The sequence below is a fragment of the Bactrocera tryoni genome, chromosome 3 (assembly GCF_016617805.1).
Source record: "Bactrocera tryoni isolate S06 chromosome 3, CSIRO_BtryS06_freeze2, whole genome shotgun sequence".
Classification (NCBI taxonomy): Eukaryota; Metazoa; Arthropoda; class Insecta; order Diptera; family Tephritidae; genus Bactrocera; species Bactrocera tryoni.
This window is the reverse complement of record NC_052501.1, coordinates 26,952,740-26,977,056: the sequence shown is the minus strand read 5'-3', so window position 1 is coordinate 26,977,056 and position 24,317 is coordinate 26,952,740. Positions and strand designations below refer to the sequence as shown.

General features: G+C 36.5%; 1 protein-coding gene across 1 annotated transcript; it reads left to right on the top strand.

Moving 5' to 3' along the window:
• The first annotated feature begins 15,450 nt into the window (after positions 1-15,450).
• LOC120772749 (early boundary activity protein 2-like) lies at positions 15,451-16,833 on the top strand. The gene is made up of 2 exons (XM_040101511.1): positions 15,451-15,509; positions 15,639-16,833. Exon 2 carries the CDS (start codon positions 15,681-15,683, stop codon positions 16,719-16,721), a length of 1,041 nt encoding a protein of 346 aa, XP_039957445.1. The 5' UTR covers positions 15,451-15,509; positions 15,639-15,680; the 3' UTR covers positions 16,722-16,833.
• Positions 16,834-24,317: the final 7,484 nt, after the last annotated feature.

Genomic DNA, 24,317 nt, shown 5'->3' with positions numbered 1-24,317 from the left:
TAATGAGCGCTATTAAAACCACTTTATGTGTTAAAGCACATTTCCTCGAATACGTCGAATAAATTGGAATAAATTATTGTATTCGTAACATATAGTTATATTCCCTTAAATCATTCAACCACCTCCGTTAAAGTAAACAATCTCCTGTTTGACCTCTTTACTGACCTCTACCAAAATATTTGCGCTTCCACGCACATTTATCATCCAATAATTACTTACTAAAGAGGCAGTAAGTAATAGCTCAATAATAGCATCAAAATTGAATTCCTAGCATAATAAGCTTGTTTCCCTAGCATTTGTCATTGACGTCACCGTTACAACTTCAGCAGCCCACAAAGTAAACAGATAACGACATAATGAGTATATTTATATCCCACATTCATTGCTGTTGTTATATTTACCGGAAGAACATAATTACTCGATTAAATTGCGAAAACAGCTTGGCATCTCGTCAGCGTTTTAGTGGTACTAACAGTATGTAACGAAAGTTATGGATTTTTTTCGATTTCCTATTGTCATTTTTATACGTTGAACAGAGCATATTAATGCAGGACAAAGTACCAAAAGTAAAAGAGGAAGTAGGTCGGAGAACTGAGTTGATTTAGCCATGTCCATCTATCTGTAATATATTGAGATATCAATCTGTTTTACACCTGTTCTTTTCTACACAAGAAGCTATACATTTGGTGTGACTGTCGAACCACTATAGCTTATTATTACCGGGACAATATTCTTGCATACAGTAATATATTTCACCGGTGAGGCGATATTTTTCGTATATAAGCGGGGCACACAGAGATTCTGATAATCCATTGACTTTCTTTTTAAACCGTTTTACATACAAACCAGCAGTATACGTTAAGGTATAGTTTAGTAAGTCTGACAGCATTAGTTTTTGACATAAAATGTGTAAGTAGGCCCAGACCAGTTATGAGACCAGTTACTCCTCAATTTCACTAATTTTCACTATAGCAAGGAATGTTCAGGAATGTGGACCAAGGTTTCTGCATATCTTGCCGATTATTTTTCTGCTGTACGCGGTGGAATTGATTTTTGGTCATTTATTTTATCATTTTTTAATACGGGCGGATAGACTGACGAGCGGACGAATAAACCGACCTCCAAGAGTTAACTAAGCTCATCGTAAAGACAATTTTTATACATAAAAAAGCATTACTACCCGAATAACTTTTGGTGTCACACACAACCTTTAGGCCTGTCTAATACGATTTTCATATATTTCGTGGAACTTTGTCGATCTAATTATGTAGAAAGAAGCTATTTCACAAATAATTTTGACATTTTCATATTTTATTAATCATTACAAAATCTACTCTTATATATTTCTACTCTTACATATCTACCCTAACATACATATAAAAAATATATTTTTAGAATATTACAACAATCAATCTAAATAGCCTTGGATAAACTCTTCTTTTTAAAAATTCTGTCGATTTCTGCACACTTCATAGTAATTGAGTGCCGGATGTCTGGCTCTGTACAGTTGAAAACTCGTTTCACATAATATATTATATCTGCTACCTTCAATGGGTCTAGTTGGGGCTTGAGTGGACGGTTAGATTTCGGAAATCTGTTCGAGGGCTTGCCACTGAGTGTGTGCGTCGCTAAAGTTTGCCGGTCGAAGATTAAACACAATAATGCTCGGGTGGCAGTTGACACTTCCATGCCATTTATTTTGGTCAAATCTTTTTTAGAAACACGTGTACCATTTGGACCTATTTCAACATCAGGCGACTCTTCATTTGCTGGACTTACGATCTGGTTATACGCGATAAAAACATTGGGAGATATGTTTTCCCGATCCGTAGGTTCCTGTTTAATGATGACGTCCGCACTGGCATGTGGAGCTTGAGTGCTGACAGGCTCCAATTGTATTGACGAAGACGTTGGTGTCTCGACGAGTGAATTCCCTGTAGTTAAGGTTGTCGTTAAGTTTATTGGCTCAGCTTTAATACTTGTGTATGGTATTATTCTATAATTTCCTTCAACATTGTCGTTACTCATTGGATGCGATAACATCGATGAAAAATCAGTGGGCGCGGGCTCTCTCATCATATGTATTGTTTGCAAAATTGTTTGAAGCATATTAATGTAAAGTAAAGTCTGTACCGTTGCTGTGTCTAATTCATTTTGCGGTGTCTCTTCCTGCACTGGAAGAATAATTTTGTCCAATTTTAATTTTTTCACTTCACCATTGAATTTATCTTCAAACTCACGTCGGCGTTTTAACTGAAGATCTGCTGCTGATGATCCATCGGTTGGAGTTTGTTCGCGATTTCTTAGTTCCCACAAATCATGTTGTGTTCTGCGGCCGCCGGTTTCTCTTGGTAAAGGAGGAAATTTTCGTAAATCGAGTGCTACTTCCGACGATTCGTTCTCCATATTTGCACTGCTGTTCAGAGATAGGTCCATAATTGTAAGTTCCGGGGATTCGTTCTCCATTTTTATATTCAGACTGTTGTTCAGGGATTGGTCCATATTTGTAAGTTGTTCAAAGTTTTGATGTTTCAGTGACAGGAACTGATATTGTAATGATGTTGAGTGGAAAAGTTTTTCGTATTTATACTATTCGGCGTTAGGTCGAGCAAGAAGAGGTAGAATTTTTACCTGTTCGGAAGGCTATTGTTTAACAACATAGATATATACGTACCTGCAGACGTTTTGACGTTAAGAAGCTTGTTGTTTTCTTACAACCTAATGATTTATATATGAAGTAGGTGGTTTGTTTGAAATGTTCATTATCATCCCTTTATTTGACTAACGAGATTTGTTCAGACTGAGTAACGGTTCTATTGTTTAAAGAGGCTTTATTCATTATTAGAACCAAACATTTCACGGACAATATATGTTAAAGCAAGTTTAATAGGACGAAAGACGCAACCTTCACCAATAAATTACCGATCTCTGGCATATGTTTATAGTTTGTGTTTGAAAAATAGTTTTTGTTGCAATTCTCAACTACGGTAGCTTTTAATCCCCTGAGAAAACTTTTGAAATTGCTTCTTTAGCTTTCTTGAAAACATATTTAAATTATTGCCTGCAAAAACGCTCCGGACCGCTTCTAGACATCGAATACCTTGTCAACAAGTTCTCATGTCCTTAAGTCCTCTCCAAAGATTATAGTCCTTTCCGCGGGTACACTATTTAAGCCAGAATTATATAATAAAATGAAAACTCTCAACATGTTTGATTAGTATACTGCTTATTTGAGATTGCTGAAGAATTATCCTGCGAAATCATCGAATATGACGTTCAAATTTACTATAAGTTATCCGATTTATTTTTGAACTGCAACTGCTTCAGAGATTGCATATAATCTACCACCACCATTATCCAGCTATACAAAATCTAAAAATAAAATTGTTTCGCACTGCACCCATTTCCGCCCTTAATAACTCAATTTCAAAAATAAAGTTTACCCACAAAAGTAGGCTACACAATAATGCCTTTGTATATTAAGAGCAAACTAAAGATTTGTAAGTGCCCAATTTCGATTGTAAACTGAAGCACATTCACCCCAGTTGACAATGTCCGACTGCGCGTTGCCACACTTTTCGACTTTCGCCACAGTCGTAAAATAAGTTTCATAAAAGTTTCCTCAAAATAGTTTTGTATCGACACCAAACGCGTTCGGCGGCCACTTTCCTTGCTATCACGGTATTTATTAATGATGCGCAACATTTTTGTGGCAATTTTGTGTTTCTTTCATTGTTATGGCGCTCAAGTAGCAAGTCAAGTGGTAGTAGCAGCAACCAAAGTGGCTGAAGTGTGGGCAGCGACATGAAGAAGTCCGAAAAAATCCTCATCACAAACATGCGAGTATTATGTTAACTTGCACAGTGTAATGGCTGGAAAATTTTTATTACGCTGTCGGCGAAAGTAGCACGACCCACGGCAACGACAATGTGGGCGATCTACCGAAAGTTGCTCATAAAATGCGATAATGGAATTTTGTGTGCTCGGCAATCCCTTTCTTAAGCTTGCTGGAAGCTTTTTGGTGCAAGAAAACTTTCTGTTGAGAAAATACGAGAAATGAGGATAAGAAGAGTATTATTAGCTGAAATTCTTTGAGAAAATTTAATTTGAAAATTTGTGGATTTTTTTTTCTGATTGGGTCTAGAGAAGATTGAGGTTACATGAAAAGTAAGAGAAGTTATAGGAGTTTGTAGGATGTGAGGGATCCAACAAAGTAGCTTAGAAGAGGGAACCAACCATGACAATGATCCGTATGAATACTGGAGGAAGAAATGTTATTCTAAGTTTTGACAAGAGTTTGTTATCGGTCCATACATTTCCCAAATTTAAATTGTTATTTATTGTAAAAGTGCCAGGCATCATGGTCGACTTGATCTAACCAGCTTTTAGTTGCTCTGGCTCATTTCGTATAATATCCCTCATCAGAATCATTTTTGTAAAATATTCTTCGAAGAAACAACCACCTCAAAGATCGCGAAATCATTTGGGTCGGTTATTTCATCCCTCCTCTCAATTTTCCCTTGTTTGTGTATCCTTAAATTGGATCATGAATTGTTTCGTTTTAATAATGGATAAAACTTTTCCAACAATCGAACCATTCTATGCCGAAAAAATCTCGTTATTCACATAAAAAGATGATAATGAACGCGAAGCCAGTGCTTGAACCTCAACAGCAAAAGCGATTTCAAACGAACCACCTATTTCATAAATAAACCCTTGAATTGTAAACCAACAACACACTTCCTTAACAATACGTACACAGGTACATATATATTTATATTTTGTTAAACAATAGGCAGGTACCAAATTTTACCTCTTCGACTCATGGACCCACATACATCTGTACAAAATTCTACCTGTTCGACCTAACGCCAAATGGTATAAATATAAGAAACTTTTCCACTCATCATCATTACACTATCAGTTCCTGACACTGAAACATCAAAGCTTTGAACAACTTACAATTATGGATTTATCCCTGAAATGCAGTGCAAATATGCAAAAAATGGAAGACAAATCGTCGGAACTTTCAAACATGGACTTATCGCTGAACAACAGTGTGAATATAAAAATGGGGAACGAGTCCTCAGAACATACAATTATGGACCTATCTCTGAACGGCAGTGCAAATATGAAAATGGAGAACGAATCGTCGGAAGAAGCACTCGATTTACGCAAGAACGAGCGCAGAATTCGACATGATTTGTCTGAACCAAGAAATCGCGAACAGACTCCAACCGATGGATCATCAGCAGCAGATCTTCAGTTAAAACGCCGACGTGAATTTGAAGATAAATTCAATGGTGAAGTGAAAAAATTAAAATTGAACGAAATCATTCTTCCAGTGCAGGAAGAGACACCGCGAAGTGAAGTAGACGCAGCAACGGTACAGACTTCACTTTACCTTAATATGCTTCAAACAATTATGCAAACAATGTGTATGATGAGAGAGCCGGCTCCCACTGATTTTCCATCGGTGTTGCCGCATCCAATGAGTAACGACAATGTTGAAGGAAATTATAGAATAATACCATACACAAGTATTAAAGCTGAGCCAATAAACTTAACGACAACCTTAACTACAGGGAACTCGCTCGCCGAGACACCAACGTCTTCGTCAATACAATCAGTTCCTGTTGGAACTCAAGTGCCACATGTCAGTGAAGATGTCATAATTAAGCAGGAGCCGACGGATCAGGAACACATATCTCCCAATGTTTCGAATACGGATCACCAGAATGTAAAGGCAGCAAATGAGGAGTCGCCTGATGTTGAAATAGGTCCAAATGGCACACGTGTTTCTATAGAGAATTTGGCCAAAATAGACGGTATGGAAGTTTCAATTGCTACGCGGACACTGTTGACTTTAATCTTTGACCGGCAAACTTTAGCGACGCACACACTCAGTGGCAAGCCCTCGAACAGATTTCAGAAATCTAATTGCCCACTCAAGCCCCGACTAGACCATTTGAAAGTAGCAGATATAATATATTATGTGAAACGAGTTTTCAACTGTACGGAGCCAGACATCCGGCATACAATCGCTATGAAATGTGCAGAAATCGACAGAATTTTTAAAAAGAAGAGTTTATCCAAGGCTAATTTAGATCAATCTTTTTAATATCTACAAGAAATAATTTATGTATTTATGATTTATGTAAGAGTAGACATATATAAGAGTAGATTTTGTGGTGATTAATAAAGAATTAAAATGTAAAATATATATGTTATAATTTATAGCTTCTTTCTGCTTAGATCGACAAAGTTCCACGAAATAAGTGAAGAGCCTATTAGATAGTTGTATGTTAGACCAAAATTTATTCGAGGTTGATAGATTGTTGTATACTTATGTCAAAATTGTGTGTACAGGTATGATGTGCTTTATTAACTTTTTCTGGTCGGTTTATTCGTTCGCTCCGTTCCAGCCATAAGTGTGGTAAAAATATCTTGAACAACTTGGAAGGTTTCCTAGGAGAAATTGGTTCGTGGTTTTAAAGCCCAAAGATAGGTAATTGGCAAGAAATAATTTAACAAAATTAAGGGTTTAGAGGACCGAAAAAGCGAATTTTCCGGAATTTTTACTGAAAAAAGAAAACGTTTACATTTAATAATCCAAAACTTTGTACGCATCTTATGGTGTCTTTTAACTGTGTTTTAAGTCTTAACATTGGAAAAGCATTTATTTTGGAAGAATCTACAACTAATCTTCTGGATCTCCTCTCAACTGGATCCTCTGAAATTAACAAAAAAAAAATACAGATTTCGTTTGAGACTAATCGTTTTACTCGTTTTTGAGTTATGTTCTTCACCGACTTTGAAAACACCATTTTGAGAAAAACGCGTTTAAAGTTTGGCTTTGTACTTCCAAGCACTCTGAAACGCCTTTTTCAATTTGCATATAACTTTGGGAATTTTCATCAGAGCTATATGAAATTTTCTGTGTGTAGTCTTAAATATTTGGAAATTAAGAAAATAAAATACAAAAAATCGATTTTTTGAAAATTCTAACTGTATATAAGCCCTTAAATCACAAACTTAGTACACCATCTTTCACCAATTTCATCGTATAACCGTGACGACAAAACGTTTGTCATTTAGTAAATGTCATTTTAAGCTAAACCAAATTCAATCGCTTTACAATAGGTCAATTGAAAATCTGTGAAGTTGCCAGATGAATCAGACAAGAGCTTGTCAACCCCCCAGATATGGAATATATGGAGTGAACTTCACTACATATGGCTGTTTTGTGAGACATACTATATTATTGAAATTCAGAGATAATCTTGTCCCGATAATAATCTGCTCCTGTTTGAAATCGTGTCGATACTTCCCTTAGCCTCCATATACGTAAAATAAATTTTTTCAAATTTAAGCTATAGTTTATATTGTTCAGTTCGTATTTAAGATGACTTAAATTAAGTGGACATATAATATTATTTATTGTTTATTGCCAAAATGGTGAAATCGGTCCACGAAATACCTTAGTTTTCATATACCACATATAATTATTTATTATATTGTAACAGATTTCGTAGCGATTATCGTACAAATGATCTCGAGTTTACTACAGTGATAAAAAATTAAGGTGAATTTGCTCATAAAATTGAAAATCTATATTATTAATCCAAATCAATTTCATTCCTTTCAAAGCAAACCACATCCGCGAAAACACTCTTTTGGCAGTACTCGAAACAGTCCAAATAGTCGTTAATGTCCAGACCTGCTCCTAGCACCAATATAATCGACTTTCAAGTTCACTTTGAATCTACGTTTAATATAGGTGTTATTGAAATTAAGTGGACATATTTAATATTAAAGAAAACACTTTAGATCTAGGTCATAATCTATTATATTACCTAATATGCCTTGATCCTTAAAAATTGCGAGCGTATAAGATGTTCGGTTACAGACAAACTTAGCATTTACTTACTTGTTCTTATAAAGAGTTGATCCAAAATCGATGGATGTCACTTGGAAAGATATTTGTCTTTTGTGTTATACCATGTTCAGACCGACACTTAATCACACGATTTCGGCTGTTGAATGGATTATCCCACTAATCTTAAAAATTTATCAAGATTTCGCCAAACAAAAATGACAGTTCCAAATCACTTCATTGAATTCATTGATTTGAAACTGATCCCCCTAAATCTCTCTGTGCGACTCTGATTTCGCGCAATCTATTTGTCAGCACTGGAAATCTGTTACATTATCACAGCTGATTTAGACACTACAAAGGGAAAAAAATGTAAACAAACAAATTTTTTTTAAAGCAATGTATCTAATTTCATCTGAAAATCGACTTAACAAATGAAAAAATGCATCCATTATTTCTATTATATGGAAAATATTAAAAAAGTCGTATTTTTATTTCAAAATACTATATAAAAATATTTTCTTTTGATAAATATTAAGCGATGTGAATTCTTGAATGACAATAACAGCTGTTTTTTGATCTTTCTAACGGCAGTGAGAACACTGTTGGGTTATGAAATGCTTATATATAATCTAATCTTTTAAATTTTCGGTCTGAACATGGTATTCCCAAATCGACAAAGCGTTTTGAGCTCACCACAAATTTATTAAGGCTTTTAATATGAATCTCTCTAGGTTCTAAGGTGTGTCTACGGTATTTTTTCAATCTCAATCTGGCAAAGTCAGGCATTAGAGGTGAAAGTGGCAAGATATACCTTTGCCTTCTCACAAATTACGAAATTCGGCGAGAATCGAACTAAACCCTTGCTTACCTAGATTTTAATCATATTTTAAAAAATTATGTTCCTTGAAGTTTCATATCGTGATGTTATAAAACATTATTATAGTATTTAAAATTCCTAACATTGAAACATGGGTAACATTTCTTTTGTTTTTTTAGAGTTAAAGGTTTTTTTTTACGTTCAGCAGTTTGAGGGTGTGCACATCACATTTATAAAAGATCAGTACCTTGATTTACGTGTGTGGAAAAGGGTTTAAGTTGACGCATTTTAGCATAAGCAGCTATTAAATTGTTTTTGTTTTTGTATAATAGTAGTTTATTTGTTTATTACTTTTTTTTTAATTTTTGAACTTTTATTTACTCAAAGATTATTATTTCTAAGAAAATTGCTTTTATATATTTTTGCACACCTTAATTAAGGGTTTCACCCACCGTACCTGCCTCCAAATAAGAATAAAAGTGTTAAAAGGTTTCCATTATTCCCGTTATTGCTATTATTTATTTGTTTTTCGTCATAATTTTATTATGACCACACAAATATCTACGCCTCTCTAAGTTGCTAGCAACAAAACTTTTGCCTTGAAGTGCTTTTGTAAATAACAGGATTGTTTGATTGAGATGTGTGAGTGAATTGCGCGTGTTTTGACAGAGAAAAGTTGAATAAACGCGCCTTAGGTATTTTAGTTATGAACTCTTTTAGCGCGTTAAAGCGAGAAATTGAAACTTGACGACAAAATTAAATTGATTTCATTGCATTTGTGGTGTCGGTTAATTTTCGGACAAGGCGTGGATAAAAAACTGTGGCTGTTACTAAGCGAGGGGAATATTATATTCTTAAGCTTCTGTTGTCAGCGAAAGTTGTGCTTTCATTTGGGGCGAACGGACACTTTGCGGGCTCATTTCCTCAAGCAAACTTTTTAAGCTGCGTGTGAAATTCAATTTTGTTGGGTTCATGAAGTGTTAAATTAGCGACTTTTCAATCTAATCCCTTATTGGTTTGAGAGAAGCAGAAAACGGGGAGAATAATAACCAAAAATAATAAGAAAAAGAAAAAAAAGAAAAAAATGTTAACTTTGGTTGCAGCGAAGCTATAATACCCCTCACAGGTGCAATTTTTATAGCGTGAAAGGGTGCAAAAAAGTTATATATATGGATGTAGATCTACCATGGCAGCTATATGGTATAGTAGTCCGATCTGTACAATATTTTCGAAGCTTGCATTGTTGTTAAGCCAAATTTCGTGAAGATATCCCGTTAGAGTAAATATTTTTTCATGCAAGCACTTGACTTCGATTGTTCATGGGAGCTATATGCTATAGGGTAGATACCAGCAGGTCTGAAAAATAACAGCTTCTTTGCAAAGAACCACAACTATGTATAGAGAGACGCTCGGTGCACAGCACATGGCTAAAGCGACTCAGCTTGTCACACTGACCGTTAATATATGTATATAACGTGTAGGGTCCTCGACTTTTGCGTGTTACAAACATCATAGCATATTTAATATACCTTGCTCAGGGTATAAAAATAATTTTGTGTTATTGTCATACTCACACCAAATTATCTGCTTACCTCCGGCTAACAAACTTAGCTACGGAGAAATAAGTATGTACATACATATATACCTTCAAGTATATACTTCTCGTTATTTATTGCCAATTTGGCTTCCGACCACATTTCTATTAAAATAAGCTTCTTGACTACTTTCTTTTTATGTATAACACCCGTTTCACCTTACTCTCTATCATCACTTACTCTCACTTAATTTCGGCAAATTGGCAACATTTCAGCATTGTCCTAAACTTAAAGTGGTAAGTTGATTGAAAAATGTCTTATACGAAAAGAAAATTGTTTGTGTGTGGGTCACGCGGTGATTTTTTGTATGGTGCGACACCTCGCTGAAGGGAAATGCGCTAAAAGGTCATTCAATGGAATTTCAATTCATTTTTTATCACTAAAGTTAAGTGTCAGTGGTTCACTGAATTGTTTTGCAACCACACAAATAGTCGATGAAATAAATATTTCTTTAAGAACAGCCACATTCGAATCAGAGTGTCATAGACTTGATGCTTGGAACGAAATGGGAGAGTTGGTCACTAGTACCAGAGTTGTTGGGTGAAGTATATGACCAGGGCATTACTAAGCAATATCTGCTTAATCAGTTTATCTAGAATCATTTCCATTTTAGATACTTTAACCCGGTTTAAGGAACTTTGCTTTGCAATCAAGTCTCATATCTTCCATTGCAACTTAATCTTTCCCACTGAAAAAATAATGTGAAATGATGAAATTTTGATTCATGATTTCCAAAACCCTTAGAAATGCGGATCAGCAGAACTTTAAGTACCGACGAAACGATTTAAACCTATCTAAAGACTGTTAAGGCCGCTTATATATACACGGAGCGTTCCAAAGTAAACAGGACTTTAAAAAACAAAAACAGAACAAATGTTTTTTTCGGCAAAATCAATTTATTTTATTCAAAATAGTCTCCTTGTGCTTCAATACAGCTTTTTGTACGGTCCAAAAACATGTTGAACGAGTGTTTTAGCTTGTTGGCCGGTATGGCCGCCAGTATGCCGGTGTAAGCCTTTTGAATGGGCTCTACGTCTGCATGACGCTTTCCTTTCATGGGCAAATGCATTTTTCCGAAAAGGAAGAAGTCGCACGATGCCATATCAGGTGAATACGGGGAGTGTTGGCTCTTTGTTCGAAGATCAGTTTTGCACCGATAACACAAACATACTGACACTTAAAACGCAATAACTTCACTTCCAATCAATGAAATGTCATGAAATTCTCACTGGACAATCGATAAAGATGGCAGATTCTAAGGCACCAGTCGACATATAGATGGCGCCACCAGGGGGCGCTAGATTCAAAAAGTCCTGTTTACTTTGGAATGCTCTTTGTATAAAACTTTCCGACTAAGTAATTATACATTATCAAATATATATTTTCGGCTGTTTAATATTTCATTACAACTATAAAAACTAATTCCATGTACCATATCTCAAAAACTTATTTAAGGTATTACAACTATTTATCTAAATTACCATTGCGTAAGCTCTTCCTTCGGATAGCTTTTGCTTGTCGGCACACTTCATCGGGGTTGCATTCCGGATTGCATTTTCTGGACAATTGAAAAGAAGTTTGATGAAATATAGCACATAAGCCACTTTGTAAGCATCTAATTGACAGGGAGGTTACGATCCAGAAAAGCGGACGAGAGCTTTCCACTCAGAGTGTATGTCGCAAGAGTGTCGCGATTAAAAATGGCATTTAAAAGCTGCCGCGTGGTAATTGATACTTCCCTCCAGTTGATACTTAGCAATTGTGCTCCGGTTATGTATGTGCCATTTGGTCCTAGTTGGAAGCAATCATTAGTGAACTCAGAATGTGATCTATTCCACACTGCGTCTATGCTGACAGTTGGTTCTTCTTCAGTAGCTGACAGTATGTGATGTTCCGGAAAGCATGTCCTCTATATTTGATATATTGTTTGGATCCAAATCGGCGATTAGCTCTTCTTCAGTAACTAAAGAACATGGCATATTGGAGTCCGAGTTCAATGTCTTTGGGATATTTGTTGAGTTTAACTCTTCGATTGACTCTTCCTCAGCTGAAGAGGAATATGATGTCTCTGAGTGCAAGATCCCTACATTTAAGATTAAGTCTAATGCTTCCATTTACTCTTCCGTTACTAGCGGCGTTCGCAAGGATGTTTCGAAGAGTGATTTCTTTGTATTTAAATTGTTGGTTGTGTCTAGCTCATCTTTTGGTTCTTATTTAATAGCTGTCATTTTTTGCATTAGCAAAGAGTTATTGTCTCGATCAGCGAGCCCCTTAAAATTAAAGAATTCGATGCTTTCAAGTCCTCAAGTGGCTCCTCTTTAAAAGCTGTTATTCTAGAATAGTTAAGTGATATCTGTACCATCGGTATATCTACTTCATTTCGCGGCATTGGAGTTATGGTTTCTTCTAGTTTACATTTTTTCACTTCATCATCGAATATATTTCCAAAGTCTCTTTGGCGTTTTTATTGTAGATAGATAGGCGGTCGTTCCGCGTCTGTTGACGACTCCGTAATTCACTTTCTGTTGGGATAGTCGATTGAATATTCATTCTTCAAAGCGTCGATTTTTCAGAGTCGAAAATTGATGAAGTTATGAAGATGAAAGGACCAATTCGCGGTAGCAGGTAGAATTTAATCACACTTTGAAATTCTTTTTATCTCTGTTAGTCTTTCGAATCCAAGAAGTATATGTCTATCTTTTTCTCTCTATAGCTTTTACAAATTTCACGGAATGGCTTTTGCTACCTGCAAAGACTACGCTGTGGCTTTCGTTCATTATCATCCACTTATCTGTCCAAAGAGATGTGATCAACTTAGTTAAAAATTGCATTGTTATAAAAAAGAAAATAATTCGGTCTTTGACGTAACAGTAAAACAGCACAGTTGAAAAGTGTTTTTAGGGTAGAGACCAAAAGTTAGTGTTTTAAGACATATTTGCACAGTTTTTTCATATAATAAATTGCTTAATTTACTACAAATTTTGAGCATATCAAAAACAAACATTTGAGTAAAATTTTTTGAGTTTTTTTTAACTTTTGGAAATTCAGCCGTTGGCAGCTGGTTTGGCGAGGCATCGCCCCAAAAACGTCTCCTCATTGTGGTCAGCGGAGTATACGAAGAATTATTCTAAAATCAAAAACTCAAACTTCATCGGTTGATGGGTCATTATTATTCGAAGGTTTCGGAAAGAAATGAAATTTTTGGCAAAAAACAGTAGGTCGAATTTTCAACATAAATTGCCTTGAAAGAATTAGTTGTAATGGAAAAAAATTCTTTGATCTACCAAAAGGTCATTCTATTTAAAAGAACTGTTAAGAATTTCAGTAAAATATAGTTACTAGTTTCTGAGAAATCGTGACCACCGGCTATGAAAACGATGTTTGGAGAAAAATACAATCAAAGATTGAAGTAGCCTAGGAGACCGGCTATTTTCGGAAAATATTATAAGAAATATCTTAACATTCAATAAATAGTAAAAAAACGAGTTTTGGAAATTTCAAAACCAAGATGTTTAATTAATTTAAAATAATGCAAAGCTTAATATCTATATTTTCACAACTCGTTTGGCCTTCTGGTCTGGTTAATTGCTGGCAACTGCAAAGTCGATGATCTAGAGATCGGCACACAATCGTAGAATGGTTAGCTCGAAACCCAACTGATGCGCTGGAATTATGGTTTTTCATTCTACGATTTTATTGGAACGTTTTATGAGTAGATTTTCTCAAAAAGCTTCGATATTATCGGTAGAAGTGATATGGTTTCCTGGCTTTAGAATCATAATAACTTCAGCAATTTTCCAATAAGTTGACAAGTATTTAAGATGAAAAGTCGCGTTAATAATGTTGATAATTTTTACCATACTCATTGGAGGAATCTGTTTTAGGATCTTGGCAGTAAACAGGTTGCAACGAAGGGATTTTGTTTTTCAGATTTTTGATTTCTTCACTTAGCGCACTGCTTGTGCAACTTGAGATTTCTTCGCTTTCTTGACTGCAAGCAGTAAGCTAAATTACGTGTGTTTCATATGCGGAGCACATTTTGACTAAATAATCCGAAAATACTTCCGCTTTTTTCGAATCGTCTCTGGCCCAACTATCAGCACTTATTTAAATGGGACATATTTGGGTTTCTGGTGTTTGTAGTCTTTTACAGCTTTTCCAAAGAGAGTAGTCGGAATTTCTTCCATTGTTTAGGGACTTTCATTTTTAAACCTCTTAATTTTCCGATTAAGATCTTTAGAAACTTTAATTAGAATAGAATTATCAGCTGGGCTGTGGCTTTATCTGCTTTTTACGGAAGATCAGGGGATTACTCTGCATTTCGTTTTTAGCTGGTCTTTTTTTTAGAATCTATACAGTTTCTCTAGCTTGTTTTTCTTCATCCGTTGAGAATTCAACCTTATTTCCAAATTCGGAAGTTTCTTAATATAGGTGGACTTAAGCTTTAGATTTTCGGCTTTTAGGGTATTTACTTCCAATGAGAGTTTTTTACAGATTTGTTCCATTTCTGCTAGCTTTTTGGTTAATTCTTCGATTGTAACATCTTTTTTGGCAGTTTTAGTTAATTTACCCCCTCCTGGAGGTGGTGTTTTAATAATTCGCATAGCTTTCAAAATTTGCTTATAATTATGTGCATATAAATACTTAAAAATATAAAAATTGCGGGAAGAGGGTAATCGTTGGGTGTTATTATTATTAAAAATACAAAATAAACAATACTTGGCAACCCTGTAACTCAGTTGCCTTTGTAAATAAATAAATTAAAATAAATCTAAGTTTTTGGCATACTTTTAGGCTAAGGTGAATAGTTATTGAGCTAAGTTTTTAGCATACTTTTAGGCTAAGGTAAATAAGTAATTTTTTGTGGCGCCAAAAAAGTCTCCAAAACAGCTGATGATTTTCTCCTCTGTGTCCAACAAAGGCGCAATAACAAACCTTCCAATCCAAATTAGTCAGTAATTGTAAGGCGCTGCTTTTGGACTTCGATTGATGAGCAGGTTTTGTTAATTTTCTGTCTTTTCCACCAAAATTATCTACAATGGAACCATTAGCTAAGCTGAACAAATCTCGTTAATCAGATAAAAGGATGTTTATAAACAAGAAGCCAGTGCCGAAATTTCAACAGCAAAAACGTGTTCAAACAAACTACATACCTGATTCATATATAAACCCTTGAATTGTAACAAAACAATAAGCTTCTTTAACAATACGTCTTCAGGTACGTACAAGTATATTGTGGAACAATAGATTTCCGCGCAGGCATAAAATTCTATGTGTTCGACTCATACCTAACGCCGAATAGTATAAATATGAGAAACTTTTCCACTCAACATCATTACAAAATCAGTTCCTGACATTGAAACATCAAATCTTTGCACAACTTACAATTATGGACCAATCCCTGAACAACAGTCTGAATATAAAAATGGAAAACGAATCCCCGGAACTTACAATTATGGACCTATCTCTGAACAGCAGTGTGAATATCGAGAACGAATCGTCGGAAATAGCACTCGATTTACGAAAATTTCCTCCTTTACCAAGAGAAACCGGCGGCGGCAGAACACAACATGATTTGTCGGAACTAAGAAATCGCCAACAAACTCCAGCCGATCGATCATCAGCAGCAGATCTTCAGTTAAAACGCCGCCTAGAATTTGAAGAGAAATTCAATGGTGAAGTGAAAAAATTAAAATCGGACGAAATTATTCTTCCAGAGCAGGAAGAGACACCGCGAAATGAAGTAAACACAACAATGATACAGACTTTACATTACATTAACATGCTTCAAAGAATTATGCAAACAATAAATATGATGAGAGAGCCGGTTAGCACTCAGTTGCCGCATTCAATGAATATAGACAATGGTATTAAAGCGAAGCCATCAAACGTAACGAAAACCTTATCTGCAGGGAAGTCGCTCGGAGAGACACCATCGTCTTCGTCAGTGCAATCAGGGCCTGTCAGATCTCAAGTCAGTGAGGGCGTCGTCGTTAAACAAGAACTGACGGATCAGGAAAACATATCTCCCAATGTTTCGAATACGGATCACCAGAATATAAAGGCAGCTAATGAGGACTCGCCTGATGTTGAAATAGGTTCACATGGCACACGCGTTTCCAAAGCGGATTTGGCCAAAATAAATGGCATGGAAGTGGCAACTGCCACCCGGGCACTATTGTGTTTAATCTTCGACCGGCAAACTTTAGCGACGCACACACTCACTGGCAAGGCCTCGAACAGATTTCCGAAATCTAACCGTCCACTCAAGCTCCAACTAGACCCATTTAAGGTAGCAGACATTACATATTATGTGAAGCGAGTTTTCAACTGTACGGAGTCAGACATCCGGCACACAATTACTATGAAGTGTGCAGAAATCGAAAGAAGTTTTAAAAGGAGGAGTTTATCCAAAACTAATTTAGACTAATTTTTGTAATATCCTTATTAATATTATTTATATGTTATGATTTATGTAAGAGTAGATATATATAAGAGTAGATTTTGTAATGAATAATAAATTATTAAAATGTCAAAAATATATGCGATAATATTTAGTAGTCGAAAAAGTCTTTTCGTTTTTTGTCAATAGATGTCATTGCAGTCTTATATCTCCAGTGCTACCAATCATATTGTGTCATACCATTTAGTATTGGAAAGGTGAGATTTTCATTTAACCAAAAAAAATTGAATTTGGGGAAGTTGAAAAAAAGTTACAGCTGTTCAAAAATGAGTGAAAATAATGAAGAAATTCGCTAAATTTTGAAATTTTTTTTATAAAAAAGGGAAGAATGCCACGCAAGCCATAAACCAAATTTGTGAAGTTTACAGAGACGATGCTGTATCAGTTCGGGTAGCACAACACTGATTGGCTCGCTTCCGTTCTGGAAATTTCGATGTAAAAGGTGCACCCTGCTTCGATCCACCTATCACTGGAAAAGTCGATGAAATTATGGATTGAGGAGGACCGTCACATAAGTGGCATCAAACGGTTTGGAAACATTTAAAAAAGGCTGGATACAAAAAAAAGCTCGTTGTTTTTGTACCCCATGAATAGTCTGTGAAAAATTTAATGAACCGAATTAACATGTGCGATTCTTCTGTGAAAATAAGTGTAATTGAACCATTTCTGAAGCGAATGGTAGCAGGAGACGAAAAGTGGATCAAGTGCGACAATAATGTGCGAAAAAATCATTGTCCAAGCGTGGTGAAGCTCAACAAATGATCGCAAAGCTAGGATTGACGCCTCGAAAAGTTATGCTGAGTGTTTGGTGGAATTGGAAAGGAATCATCTACTATGAGCTGTTCCAGTCTGGTCGAATGATTGATTCTACATTTTTCTGTCAACAACTGATGAGATTGAAGCAAGCACTCGGAAAAAACGGTCAGAGTGATCAACAGAAAGGGTTTCGTCTTCCATCAGGACCACGCTAGACCACATACATTTCTGATGACTCGACAAAAACTGAGAGAGCTTGGCTGGGAAGTGTTGATGCCTCCACCAAATAGCCCTGACCTTGCAACATCGGACTACCATTTCTTTCGGTCAATGCAGAATTCTCTTAATGGAGTAAAGTTTAGAAATCATATCATGACTAAAGAAAATCCCGAAATATAGTATTTTAGTCATATTTTTTAATTTTCTAAATTCTGTTTGTTCTTAGATTATTATTCCTAGGAAAATAACTTTAATTTAATTTTATATATCTTAATTGCGGGTTTCGCCCACCATACCTGCCTCCAAATAAAAATAGAAGTGTTGAAAGGTTTTCATTATTTGCGTTATTGCTATTATTTGTTTGTTGTTCGTCATAATTTCAGTACACACAAATATCTACGCCTCTCTAAGTTGCTAGCAACAAAACTTTTGCCTTGAAGTGTTTTCGTATATAACAGAATTGTTTGATTGAGATGTGTGAGTGAATTTCGCGCGTTTTGACAGAGACAAAGTTGAATAAACGCGCCTTAGAAATTTTAGATATGAACTTTTTAGAACGTTAAAACGAGAAATTGAAGCTTGAAGAGAAAATTAAATTGATTTCATTGCATTTATGGCATTTTCGGACAAGGGGAGGATAAGAAATTGTGGCTCTGACTAAGCAGGGGGAATATTATATTCTTAAGCTTCTGTTGTCAGCGAAAGTTGTGCTTTCATTTGGGCGAATTTTTTAAGCTGCGTGTGAAATTCAATTTTACTGAGTTCATGGAGTGTGAAATTAGCGACTTTTCAATCTAATCCCTTATGGGTTAGGAGAAGCAAAAAACTGAAATAATAATGCCCAAAAATAATAGAAACGAGAAAAAACATTAACTTCAGTTGTATTGAAGCTATAATACCCTTCACAGGTGCAATTTTGTTTTTATTTGCTTACTCCCGGCTATATAATACATAATAAAATTTTATGAATGAACAACCCTTTTCCTCTAACTCTCTCTCATTAGTTAATTTTGCCAAATTGGCAAAACATTTCAGCATTGTACTAAGCTTTAAATGCTAAATTTATTGAAAAATGTTTTAGACGAATGAGAATTGTATGCGTGTAGGTCACACGGATATTTTCTTGTTAGGTGCGACAACTCGCTGAAAGGAAATTCGCAAAAAGGTCATTCAATGGAGTTTCAATCCATTTTTTTTATCATTAAAGCTAAATGTCAGTGGTTCACTGAATGTTTTGTAACCACAGAAATAGTCGAAGGAATAAATATTTCTTAAATAACAGCCACATTGCACTCAGAGTGTCATATATTTAATACTTGAAACTTAATAGGATAATTAGTCATTAGTACTATAATTGTTGGACGAATTAGTACATGACCAGGCCATGTGCTGAATCGGTTGTTCTAGAAAATGTTCCGCTCTGTTCAAAGAACTGTTTTAGCAGTTAAATCAAGTATGTAAGGCAACTTGACTGATACTCGCACCAAAAGTGACGCGGGATGGCAAGAGCTGGGAATGCTGCTTTCCTTCAACTTATTAGCTTATATGATTTCTCCCTATAAAGACTACATTTATGCTGAAATTTGGTATTTTTTTGATAACTGACACTGGCTGTATCAATGAAGAATATGATGCTCGGAGAGCGAGTCCTCTGTATATGAAATATGGGTTGGATATAGATAATCCATTGGCTCTTCTTCAGTAGCTTGAGAAAATGGCATATCGAAATCTGATTGCCATGTATTTGGGATATTCGATGAATCTAATTCACCGATTGGCTTTTGGCTTTTCTTCAACTGAAGATGTTTCGTAGTGCAAAACCCTACATTTAAGTTATTTGTTGAGTCCAATGCTTCGATTTGCTCTTCTGTTATTGTATGTGGTGATTGGAGCCATGAGTTAAAATCTGGGTTAAAATTGTTGAATGCGCCCAATTCATCTATTGGCTCCTCTTTGATTGATTGATCTTAATGTTTGGCTTATTAAATATGTACTTTGTCAAGAGGCCTCGGCGGATACTCTAGGAATTCCTGCTATTAAAAACAAAAGCGGTGCCTATTCTTCTTTACTGGCGTAGGCACCGCTTAAGCGATTATAGCCGAGTTAACAACAGCGCGCCAGTCGTTTCTTCTTTTCGCGACGTGGCGCCAATTGGAAATGCCAAGCGAAGCCAGGTCCTTCTCCACCTGGTTTTTTCAACACAGTGGCGGTCTCTGCTTCCCCTTGCGGGTACTGCGTCGAATACTTTCAGAGCTGGAGTGTTCTCTTCCAACCGGACAACATGACCTAGTCAGTGCAGCCACTGTCTCTTGATTAGCTGAACTATGTCAATGTCGTCATATATTTCAAACAGCTCATCGTTCCATCGACTGCGGTATTCGCCGTTGCCAACGCGCAAAGAACCATAAATCTTGCGCATAACCCTTCTCCCGAAAACTCGTAATGCCGACTCATCAGATGTTGTCATCGTCCATGCCTTTGCATCATATAGCAGGACTGGAATAATTAGTGACTTATAGAGTTTGGTTTTTGTTCGTCGAGAGAGGACCTTACTTCTCAATTGCCTATTTAGTCCGAAGTAGCACCTTTTGACAAGAGATATCCTGCATTGGGTTTCGAAGCTGACGTTGGTTTTGGTGTTGATGCTGATTCCAAGATAGACGAAATTATCTACGACTTCGAAGTTATGACTGTCAACAGTGACATGGGTGCCTTGTCGCGAGCCTTATCCATTCTGGATAAAGCAGAACTAATGGCGCGGGTGTTAATGTCAATATCATCAGCATACGCCAGCAGCTGTACACTCTTATAGAAGATTGTACCTTCTCGTTTTAGTTCTGCGGTCGAATTATTTTCTCCAGAAGAAGGTTGAAGAAGTCACACGACAGGGCGTCTGCTTGTCTTAAACTTAGTTAGGTATCGAACTGCTCGGAGAGGTCTTTCCCGTTCCTGCCAGAGTTTTAGGTGTCGTTCAATTTCAGCCTATGTACATAGCCATATTAGCTTTGCTGTAAGACAAAGTTTAAACGTAGCGGCATAGAAACAGTTCCTTTACATGCTGTTGGAGGCGCCTTTAAAATCAACGAAGAGGGGTCGTTCTTCCTTTCACGGGTCTTTTACAAGATTTGATGACTATCTGGTTAATTGTTGATTTTCCAGGCCTGAAGCCACAGTGATAAGGTCCAATGAGTTTGTTTACGGAGGGATTCAGTCTTTAGCACAGTACGCCCATTGTTTCATATATCCCAAACTATAGTTTTAATATGATGATAGTTTAATATGACTTTACTAGCAAGTACTGATTAACTCAATTGAAAGCGCAAAAAGTAATGTGAAGTAGCTAAAAAACACATAGAAACCGTACTGGTCGGGAGTATGAAACGTACGGTTACACCCAACTTAGTGCTTTCTCTCTTTTAACTCATGGAAAATGACATTGTAAGCCGATAGATATTTTTGCTTGGTTAAGGAATCTTTAGAGATGCCAGTGCTTGACGAATTTTGGTGTGGAACTTTGCTATAAAAAGATCTCAAGATAAACAAGTAAGGAAGGGCTAAGTTCGGGTGTCACCGAACATTTTATACTCTCGCATGATAAAGTGATAATCGAGATTTCATTATACGTCATTTACATATTTTTCAAATACCGTATTTTTGTAAAGTTTTATTCCGCTATCATCATTGGTTCCTAATGTACTATATATTATACAGAGAAGGCATCAGATGGAATTCAAAATAGCGTTATATTGGAAGAAGGCGTGGTTGTGAACCGATTTCACCTATATTTCGTACATGTCATCAGGGTGTTAAGAAAATATTATATACCGAATTTCATTGAAATCGGTTTAGTAGTTCCTGAGATACAGTTTTTGGTCCATAAGTGGGCGAGGCCACGCCCATTTTCAATTTTTAAAATAAGCCTGGGTGCAGCTTCCTTCTGCTATTTCTTCTGTAAAACTTGGTGTTTCTGACGTTTTTTGTTAGTCCGTTAACGCGCTTTTAGTGATTTTCAACATAACCTTTGTATGGGAGGTGGGCGAGGTTATTATCCGATTTCTTCCATTTTCGAACTGTATTTGGAAATGCCTGAAGAAAATGACTCTGTAGAGTTTGGTTGACATAGCTATAGTAGTTTCCGAGATATGTACAAAAAACTTAGTAGGGGGCGGGGCCACGCCCACTTTTCCAAAAAAATTACGTCCAAATATGCCCCTCCCTAATGCGATCCTTTGTGCCAAATTTCACTTTAATATCTTTATTTATGGCTTAGTTATGACACTTTATAGGTTTTCGGTTTCCGCCATTTTGTGGGCGTGGCAGTGGGCCGATTTTGCCCATCTTCGAACTTATGGAGCCAAGGAATACGTGTACCAAGTTTCATCATGATATCTCAATTTTTACTCAAGTTACAGCTTGCACGGACGGACGGGCTGACAGACGGACGGACGGACAGACAGACATCCGGATTTCAACTCTACTCGTCACCCTGATCACTTTGGTATATATAACCCTATATCTGACTCTTTAAGTTTTAGGACTTACAAACAACCGTTATGTGAACAAAACTATAATACTCTCCTTAGCAACTTTGTTGCGAGAGTATAAAAATATGATTGTGAACTTGGCTAGATTCGTTGAAATTGTGCTCCACTGATGGAAGGCATATAATAATTTCGTGTATCACTGGCTTTAAAAGTAATTTAATATATAATTATAAAATATGTGTTTATTTAACACCAGTCCGTGTTTCCGTGCCCAAAGTTTCGTAAGCTGCTCATTAAAAGACTAATTCCAAATGAATTTTCATCAAAATATGTCATGTGAAAAGACTGCCAATGTCCTTAAACAAAATAACTTAAAGCCATTCTTAAAGCATTATGCACAGTCAGTTGAGCATGGAAATGACTAAACGTATGCCAACATTTTTCATAACAAATTAATCCGCCATTTCAACACAACTCATACATATGCACAAATACACATATCCGTACACGCGGCAGACAGTCAGCCAAGCGGCAAATGTATGTGGATGCCGGCGACACGAGAACGCCGTCAATTTATTGCCTAACGACTGCCAAACGCCTATAATCCTGCTACTTAACGGCTGCCCTTCTCAGCTTAGGAGAAAAAGTTGAGAAGACGAGGTTTTTCTCTTTACACGCCTGCACACTTACACTCATATGGTTTTTTGAAGGATTGTAGGGCTGAGCAAGTGCTTGTGGCTTGAAGGTGTCTACTATGCCTATTTGCCACATTATTTGTCAACACCGGCTTGTGCGTAGTTGAGCGTAAAACGACAAGCTGATTTATTTAATGTGAACATAAATACTTTCAGTCTGTCACAGGCCAAGCTAGTAAAATATGTGTGAAAAAGCGCTGTCTTCAAGGCTGTTTTTGTACAAATGCATTACATACTTTGAGAGTATTATTTGCACTAAGCTTTTTCGCAGCTGTGCCTTTGCTGATAATCACATTGAAGTTTATAATCTGATGAGGAAATGCATGGCTTAAATTCGCACTGAAATGTGGCTTAGTTTGTACAAAGCTTTGATATTGTTGTTAATAATCGTTTTCTAAAGATTGTACTCAAATAGAAAAGAAAAATTAAAGGGTGATCCACTTCAAGGATTCATTTCCTTACTTTTTTAAAGAAAGAACACATAAACTTCAAATTTAATAGGGAATGTTTGTTATCATTCGAAAGAACATTCATTGCAATTATTTTTTGAAGATTATCTCTTTCAAATGTTGGCCGCGGGTACGCCTCAGATGGCCCATCCTTTGAGTACGATTTTCTATGAGTCGTTCGAACATTTCGACTGGTAGCTGGCGAATGACACACCGAAGTGTTCTCTCTATAAATCCATTGATTGATGCGATGTGTGGGAAGTGGTGCCGTCTGTTTGAAATCAAATGTCACCGTGATCACGAGCTTCAATTTCAGGCTTCACATAGTCGGTTATCATGGCACAATTACGGTGGCCATTGACGGTTACGTTCTTAACGGCATTATTTTTGAAAAAATATGGACCGATGATTCTACCGGTTCACAAACCACACGAAACCGTTGTTTTTTCTAGATGAAATGACAGTTCTTGAATCTCTTCAGGTGCTCTTCGTCCCAAATGCGACAAGTTTGCTTGTTTACATATCTATTGAGCCAGAAATAAACCTCATCCCAGAATAAAATTTGGCTCGATAACGTCGGAACTCCTTGAAACTGTTCAAGAGCCCATAGAGTGAAGCGATTTCGTTTGGGAAGATCGAGCGGCTTAAGTTCTTGCACAAGCTGTTTTTTGCATGGTTTCAATTTAAGATCTCGACGTAAAATGCGCCAGGTCGTTCCAGACGTCAGTTCGAGTTCCTCCGAACGGCACCGAATAGATTCTTCACAGCCTTCGTATACACTCTCAGCTACGGTTGCTATATTCTCTTCACTGCGTACTGGACGCAGTCTATTCGGTCGAATATTATCTAATAATGAATGCTGCGTGATGGTGTTGCGAATAGTGCGCCCAATAGGCCGATTAAGCAGCCATAAACGCGAGAAGCACATTCTTTACAGAACCTGGACGTGAACGTAGTTAG

Coding starts and splice junctions, on each gene's coding strand:
- LOC120772749 (XM_040101511.1), top strand. CDS start 15,681: ATGGACCAATCCCTGAACAACAGTCTGAATATAAAAATGGAAAACGAA.